At 59.4% G+C, this 8,174-nt stretch overlaps 1 protein-coding gene across 1 annotated transcript; it reads right to left on the bottom strand.

The window, feature by feature from the left end:
* LHX1 (LIM homeobox 1) lies at nt 1-3,665 on the bottom strand. The gene is made up of 5 exons (XM_086763143.1): nt 3,496-3,665; nt 2,505-2,731; nt 1,546-1,823; nt 716-881; nt 1-380 (listed from the first exon to the last, which is right to left on the bottom strand). The coding sequence occupies exons 1-5, from the start codon at nt 3,663-3,665 to the stop codon at nt 1-3; spliced, it is 1,221 nt and encodes a 406-aa protein (XP_086619269.1).
* Between the last annotated feature and the right edge of the window lie 4,509 nt (nt 3,666-8,174).

The raw sequence follows: 8,174 nt of genomic DNA on the forward strand, positions 1-8,174 counted from the left end.
CTACCACACAGCCGCTTCATTCATTTCTGGTGGATGTGACAAGTGATTGCCGTAGTTAGCACCACCGTTGACGGATATCGAAGAAAACGGAGGACTGGGGCCAAACACTTCCGCCGACATGGAGTGCAAGGACCCGGGCAGGTTGGGTTCGGGGCTGGGCGAGTCTCCGGGGGGATGCGACATGATGTCGGTGAAGCGCTGGGCCTCGCTGGAGGGGTGATGTCCGGGCAGGGGGTGGTCCATGGCCCCCAGCGGGGTGCCCGACGGCCCCGAGGAGGGCACGAAGGGGAGATCCACGGGCGTCTGAGCTTGGGATGACGGAGGTCCTTGCGGGAAGAAATCGTAATTGCTGCCAGGGCCGTAATACTCGCTCTGATAATCTGGTGGGCAAGGAGAGATGGAGCGAAGGTAAGGCACGGGCGAAGCGGGAGAGACACGAGAGCAGGCCTTACCGGCACGGGGGGCTCGAAACGGCTGAGCCAAGGGGGAAATGCGCCCACGGCTGGGCTGAGACCCAGGAAACCCCTCCCAGCAGAGCCCCCCAGCCAGCAGCGGGGCCACCAACATGAAACTACCCTGGTCTCCAAAAAAAACCCCGCGGTGTGGGGGTCCAGCAGCCCCCGGGGTGCAGGGGCACGACCCTCCGAGGGGCAAGGGAAGGGGGGGTGGCGTTCCCGGGGTGCGGGGGGGGGAGTGACGGGAGGGGGTTACCCACCTCCGTAGAAGGAGAAGGGCCCGTTGGGGATGAGCTCGCCGGGCTCCAGCCGGTCCACGAGCGGCCGCATCCTGCGCGGGCTGCGGAAGAAGGCGTGGCGGCGCGCGCCCAGCGCGCTCAGCTGCTTCATCCGCCGCTCCTTGGAGCGCCGGTTCTGGAACCAGACCTGCGCGGGAGAGGCCGCGGTCACGGGAGATGCGGTCACGGGTGGGTGCCCCCCTCACCTCCCCGCGCGCGGGGGGAACGATCCTCCCTCCCCTCCCCTCCTCTCCTCGTTCCCCCTCTCCGCGGGGGCGGCCCCGCTCCCCTTCCTCTCACGCGGGGCCGAGCTCACGCGTGACCCGCTCCCCGCAGGTCCAGACGGATGGAGTTAATTCTTATTCCCCTGACAATTTGACTCCTAATTACCCCCACACTGCGGCTCTCCTCTTTCACGGCCCCTCGCCCCCGGCGCGTTCCCGTTTCTGTTTCTCCATCAGCCCCGCGCACGGGCGGTTATTAATTCCCAGACCGTTTTTAATTCCCAGACCTTTTTTAATCCTCATACTGTTTTTAATTCCGATACGGTTTTTAATTCCCAGACCGCCTTTAATAATTCAGGTATCATTTTTAGCTTCTTCAGGACTTTCCAAAAGCAACCCGCCTGCCGGTCAGGGGGAGCCGGGGGGGGGGGGCTGCCGGGCCGTGTATTTTTTTTTAATATATATAATTTTTTTTATATATAAATATATATGCACAGACACTGTAACATTTCGGCTGCCTCCCCGCGCGGGTTTTGGTGCGGAGGGGCTCCTCCCGGGCCCCTCCCCGGCCCCCGCATCCCGCAGTACCTGGATGACCCGCATGTTGAGCCCGGTCTCCTGGGCCAGCTGCTCCCTGATGTGGCGAGTGGGTTTGGGGGTGGCCGCGAAGGCGGCTTTCAGAGTCTCTAGCTGTTTGGCTTTGATGGTGGTGCGGGGTCCCCGCCGCTTGGCCCCCAGGTTCTGGTCGTCGTTCTCGTTGCTGCCGGTCTCTTTGTCGGAGACGTTGGCGCTTTCCGAGTCCTTGGCGTCGTCCTGGGAGGGGTCTTGGGAGTCGGGGGACAGGCTGGGGTCACTGCCGGTGGTGGCTAGGCGAGAGAATGGGGGACACGGTCAGCGCGGGGGGGGGATAGGGATGGCGGGGGATGGGCTGCGGTACAGCCGGGGGAGAGGGGGAAAAGGGAGAGGAGAGGAAAAAGACGGGAGAGGAAAAAGATGGGAAAGGAAAGGAATAAGGGAGAGGAAAAAGGAGGGGAGAGGAGAGGAAAAAGGAGGAAGAGGAAAAAGGAGAAATAAGGGAAATGAAAAGGATGGAGGAACAAGGAGAGGAAATGAGAAAGGGAGAGGACTGAAAAAAAAGAAGGGAGAGGAAAGGAGAAAGGGAGAGGACGGAAAAAAAAAAGGAGAGGAAAAAAGAAGGGAGAGGAAAGAAAGAAGGGAGAGGAAAGAAAGAAGGGAGAGGAAAGAAAGAAGGGAGAGGAAAGAAAGAAGGGAGAGGAAAGAAAGAAGGGAGAGGAAAGAAAGAAGGGAGAGGAAAGAAAGAAGGGAGAGGAAAGAAAGAAGGGAGAGAAAAAAAAGAAGGGAGAGGAGAGGAGAAAGGAAAAGAGAAGAGAGGAGAGGAAAAAGAAGGAAGCGAAAAAAGGAAAGGAGAAGAGACGAAAAAGATCGGAGAGGAGGAAGGCGAGGAGAAGGGAGCGGAGAGGAGCCCGGCGCTGGCCCCGCCGAGGAGCCGGCGCCCAGCGCATCCCCGCGCGGCCGCGCTCCCTCACCTGAATGCAGGCTGTTTTCTTTGGCAGTATTGCTGTTGTTTAGGTAATCTTCTTTGCAGACAAACTTGTTCTCGTCTATGATGTAGAGCTCCTCGCCGGTGGAGAGTTGCTTGTTACACATCATACACGTAAAACAGTTCAAGTGGAACACTTTGCTCCGCGCCCTGCGGACCAGGTCGCTGGGGGAGATGCCCTGGGCACAGCCCGCGCACTTGGTCCCGAAACACCTGCGGGGAGAGGCCGGGGGGGCCGGTCAGGGGCCGGGCTGGGTCCCGGGGACCGGGGAGCAGCCCCCACCCGAACCGCGGGACCCGGCCCCGACGGGCGAGCTGCACCGCTCGGCTGTCCGAAATGAAATACGAAATAAATCAAAGAGAACATCCCTCCACAGCGTTCCCCTTTCTAACGGGGGAATGCCTGAAATTGTATATTAAAAAATACAACAACTCGATCTGGGCTTTTCCAGAGGATGAAGTGCTTTTTATTTTTCTTTTTTTCCTTCCTTTTTTTTTTTTTTTTTTTTTTTTTTTTTTTGTTGCGGGATTAGTTAAATGCCGGGGCTACGTTGTCCAGGGTTTCCCCTCCGCGCTGATTAACGACGCTCTAATAAACGTTACGCAGGAATTCTCATCTGTCATTAACGGGTCACGGCCGGAGGAGCCGCCGGTACCGGTTCGGGACGCCCCCCGCGCTCGGCTCCGGCCGGGGCAGTGCCGGTGTGCGGGGAGGCGGCCGGGGCCCGGTTTGACGGGAGGGACCGGGATCCGGTCGCGCTGGGAACAACGAATCCGGCGGGGCGGCCCCTTCCCCGCGCCTGACCCCCCTCACCCCGGAGAAATAACGACAGACCCGGGAGCGCACGGGGAGGGAAAAGGCGTCTGTGGGTCACAACGGCTGGGGAAAAGAAAAAAAAAAAAGAGAGGGAAAAAAAAAGGGAGATGAAAAACGGATGCGAAGGAGCTACGGCTGCGGGCGGGGGGCCGGTACTTACCGAAAGAAGTCGTTTTTGCAGTAAAGCTTGCCTTCTCGCGAAAAGCATTTCTCTGTCAAATTGCATTTACATTCACAGCACTGAACACACTTCACATGCCAAGCCCTGTCCAGTACATTCAACAAAAACCGGTCCAAGATTGGCCTTTTGCAGCCTGCACAGTGAACCATTGTCTTTGGTTATTTCTGAGAGCGGGGGGGTACTGGTTTCCCAGATGTCAAGCAGAAAAAAAAAACAATAAAAAACAATATTTTTTTTTAAAGACGACAACACCGGCGTAGGTTTGATTTTTTTTTTTTTGTGTGTGTATATGTTTTAAAAGCCTTGAAGAAGTGAAGGAGGAGAAAAAGAAAAGGAGGAAGAAAAAAAAAAATCTTCGTTCGAGTGTCCTAGGAGGGATGGACGGGAGGAACCCGCGGAGAGCAGCGGTTCGGCACAGCCGCGGAGTCGCGGCCGCTGCCAGCCGCGGCGGCGAGGGCAGAATAACGGGAACGGCAACGCAGCGGCGGCTGTGGAGATCGGCGCTCATACAAATAAAATTATTAAAAAATTAAAAACAAAAACCAAAACGCCAGAAAGCGAGCGTGGTGAGTTTTGTTCTCAGGTCTGAGGTAGAGCAGTCAGGAGTCAAAGTGCTTTTCCCGGAGACATCGCAGGAGGCTCAGGAACGGCGACAGCGAGCGACCGGAGCAGACGTGCAGACCCGGCCGCGCTCAGAAGGGCTCCGGCTGCGCCATGGCCCTGCGCGGGCCGCGCTCCTTCCGCGGGGGAAGGCGGAGGGGGGAGGGGGGGGCGCTCCGCGGCTTCTCGCTCCGGCCCCCCTCTTTCTCTCTCTCTCTCTCCCTCGACGTCTCGGCCGGTACCGCGGCGCCCGGTTCGCCCCTGCGCGCTACCGGCCGCCCGCCTTTTCCCGCCGAGGCATCGCCCGGCGTTACCGGGTTTCCGTTCCGCCTCCGCGGGGCCGGTTGGCGGAGGGGGGCGGGAGCGCAGAGAGCGGCGCGGGCCGCGCCGTCCCGGCCGCGCTGGGCGCCCCGCGTGTTCCCGGCAGCCCCGCGCCCGCCGCCTTATGCACCGCGCGCAGACGTCACCGCCCCGCCCGGCCAATCGCCGCCGCCGCCGCTTCCCGGCCCCCCCCCCCAAGCCCCCGCCCCCGACCCTCCGCCTCCCGCGCCCACCGCGCTACCGGACGGGGCGTCCGCGCCCCCTTTATAGAGCGGCCCGGGGGGCGCCACCGGCCGCCTCCGCCCGCACCCGCCCCGCACCGGGACGGACCGACCGATCGAGGCGCGCCCTGCTCGGAGGCCCGGGATCGCGCCGCAGCCCGGTAGGTGCGTGGGTCCGCGGTGGGGTGTAGGGGGTGTGGGGACACTCGGGGTCTGGCAGCCCTGTGGCGTCGCGCAGCCGTTGCGGGGTCGCAGCGGCCCGGTCCCGCCCCGCCGCCGGTCACCGGAGCGGCCGGTTGGGATGCGGCGTCAAACGAGTTCCCGGTTTGGAACGGCTTCTCCCCATCCTAAACAGCGGGTCCCGGGGAAAAAAATAACCAAAAAAATCCCCCCAAAAGCCCGCCACGGCTCCGCCTTTCCCGGGAGAAGAAGTGCGGGAAGGGCCGGGCGAGTACCGGGCACTGCGCCGTGATCCAGGGCCGCCGCTGAGGTACTTTTAATTTTTTTTTTTTAATTTTTGGCAAATAAAAATGGATTTGTTTTTTCCCCTCCCAGGCGCCGGGCGGTGGCCGGGGCAGTTGGCAGGGACGCGGTTTCTCTGCGCTCTCTTTCACGTCGGGTTTTCCTCGTCCTTGAAGGGAAGAAAGAAAAAAAAAAAAAAAAAAAAGAAAAGAAAACAGAGGAGGGAGAAATTGGGAAATAAAAAGGAAAACGAAGGCAGGAAAACCCGCTGCGGTGCCAGAGCGGGCGGGGGGCGCGGAGCTCACCCGGGCCGGGAGAACCGGCGGGACAGTTTGCGGGGCCGTCCCCGGGCCCCTGCGGGTGTTTAAAAACCCCGGGGCCGCGTCCGCCATTTGGTCCCCCACCCCCTGGGTCTCCCGGTGCCCCGCGCCGCGGCCATCACCGCCCCGTCGGGCTCTCCCCTCCCCGCCCAGCTGTCGGGTCGCTCTGCCGCCGTTTGCGGGGATCAATAGAGCCCGGGGCACACCCCCACCCCCCCAGCCCGGTCCCCCCGCATATGGGCCGCTTCTCATGCGGGGCGGCCCCGCTCCGCCGCCCGGGAAGGCGACAGCTGCGGGGGCTGCCGTCGGGGGCCGCTCCCCCCGGTGACGCCTTGGCGGGGATGGATGAGGGGAAGGCGATCAGCATCCCTTGTCCATCAAACACCAGTTTTTCACAGCGATTTTTTTTTTTTCTCCCTTTCCCAGGCGTTAGCGAAAGCATCTGGTTCTCCCCAGCCCCCCCGCCCCAAAACCCGCGGGGCTGCGGGGGGAGAGCGGAGCCGGTGCGATGGGGCGGGCAGCGCTGATTTACCGGCGGGGTCCCCGCCCGCCCCGGCAAATCCCCCCGAAACCCCACTGCGGGGGGTCGCAACGCAGACCGAGGGGGGCTGACACCCCCGGGAGATGGGGGCCGTGGGGTGCCCGAGTCCGCCCGCCGCCCCCTCCCAGGGCCGCGCCGCTGGGGTGGCGGTTGTTTGTTTTGTTTGGGTTTTTTTTTGTTTGTTTTATTTTCGGTTTTTATGATATTTTGCAATTCGCCCGGGCCCGACGGGGCCGAGCCCACCCGCAGCCCGGGGAGCTTCAGAGCCGGGGCTGAAACAAAAAAGGGGGGGAAATTAAAAGAGTAAAAAACCCAAACCGAACTAAAACTCAGATTTATTTTAAATCTAATACAGAAGAAAAAAAAAAGTCCCCTTCAGGCGAGCTGGAATTTGCATTTTATTGGTGTCGTTCCCGTCTTTTTAGTTAAACATCACCCTGTTTATCATCAGCCTTTCTACACCGCTGCGCTCGGTAATGGGATTTCTCTCTCCTTTACGGGACACCAGTGCTGTACAAACACCGGGCCCGCTCCTCCCGGACGTCGCCTTCCTTCCTCCCTCGTTTACTTTATTTTATTTTATCTTATTTTATTTTATTTTATCTTATCTTATTTTATTTTATCTTATTTTATTTTACTATATTCTTTTCTAGTCTATTTTACTCTATTCTATTTTAGTATATTTTATTTTATTTTATTCTATTCTATTTTTTTTCCCGGCCAGGGCTGCAGGGGAACAGCCCGCGGGGAGGGCTGGGGGTCACACCTCTCCCCCCCCCCAACTTTCCCCCGCAGGATGAGCCCCTCCGCCCGATTAAATCCGCCTGCGGCTAACGCACCAAGCAAACCCTGAAGTGAGGAGGTAACTCAGCCCGCGGAGCATCCCCCGCGCGATAAACGCACCGCTGGACGGGATCCATCGCTGCGCACCGCGCCAGGTTTGCTTTAAAAGGAGATTGGAATTAAAAAAAAAAAAAAATCTTTAAATGATGTATGAGAGGCTCCCGGTTTGTTCTGCCGCGCTGGGGTCGATGCTGAGGATAAACACGCCCGGTCCCGCTCCGTCCCTCCCGGGTCCGCTCGCTTTTTCCCGTTTTTATTTATTTTTCTCCCCCTTCCACGCCGGGTTTCCTCCCACGTCGCTAAATGTTGTCGCTTACGCTCCGAGCTCATGCATTGTTTATAGCCAACAGAGTTAATAAATAATTACAAACCGAGGTGCGCGTCCCTGCTTTTGGCTGAGACCCGAGAGCGCCCGGACGGGGCGGCCCCGGGGAGGGGGGTTGGGGGGGCGGGACACGGGAGGGACCCCCGAGCCCCCCCCCCCCGGGAGCGGGTCCCTGCGTGGGTCGGGGGGAGCGGGGCAGGGCAGGGGCGAACCGGGGTGTGGGACAGCTGCCCGGGATCCTTCGCGTGGGTGAGGAGAGAAAGGGCGGAGAAAAGACGAATAAAAGAGAAAAGCAAGAAAAGTAAAGAGGTGGCGGGGGGTAGGGGGGACGACTATAAAAAAAGAGGGTGAAGCAAACCCCGGGAGGATGCAGCCACCCCGGCCCATCCATCTTCATTGTCTCCGCGTGTGCAAAAGCAACTCCGGTATCAGGAAAAGCCACTATCAAAGCCATGGCTTTATTTTATATCCTATAGATCAGGAGGGAGGCAAAGCTTTATTTTCGCCCAGAGACAGATATTTTATTTCTCTCTTACGGTTTTATGTGTGAGAGATGTCAGAAAGGTAGAATGGATTGCTAATGCATAGGCAAAGCGGAGCTGTTTTGGCATGCTCCGTGTCAGGAGGGCTCCCGGGGAGAGCGGGCTGGGGATTTAGGGCTGATGGGGGGCTCGGGGGGATTTCTGCTAAAACCTCCCTCTCCATAAATTCACCCGCCTGGTCAGCTCCCTCGGGAGCAGGAGTTTGAAAGGGGCAGAGCCGCGGGGGGAGGCGCGGCGGAGCAGGGACCCCCGGCTCGGGGGGGTGGGGGATGCTGGGGGGGGGGGGGGATCCCTGCGCCTGTTTCGATCCTTTATCTGCCCCCGGAGCCGTTCCCGGGGGCACAGGGCGCTCCCGGCTCATCCTGCCCCACAGAATGCCCTGCGTGCACCCATCACCCCCTGCCAGCACACTCCTTACTTTATTTTATTTTATTCTATTTTAATCTATTCTATTCTGTTTTATTCTATTCTATTTAATTTCAT

This window comes from Chlamydotis macqueenii, chromosome 19 (assembly GCF_036417535.1).
Source record: "Chlamydotis macqueenii isolate bChlMac1 chromosome 19, bChlMac1.mat, whole genome shotgun sequence".
Classification (NCBI taxonomy): domain Eukaryota; kingdom Metazoa; phylum Chordata; class Aves; order Otidiformes; family Otididae; genus Chlamydotis; species Chlamydotis macqueenii.

Bases quoted from the DNA above. Each gene is read 5' to 3' on its own strand.
- LHX1 (XM_086763143.1), bottom strand. From the start codon at position 3,665: ATGGTTCACTGTGCAGGCTGCAAAAGGCCAATCTTGGACCGGTTTTTG. The intron at 2,732-3,495 runs GTAAGTACCGGC...CTCTCCCCGCAG, and splicing joins TGCAAAAACGACTTCTTTCG to GTGTTTCGGGACCAAGTGCG. The intron at 882-1,545 runs GTACTGCGGGAT...TCTCCCGCGCAG, and splicing joins TCAACATGCGGGTCATCCAG to GTCTGGTTCCAGAACCGGCG.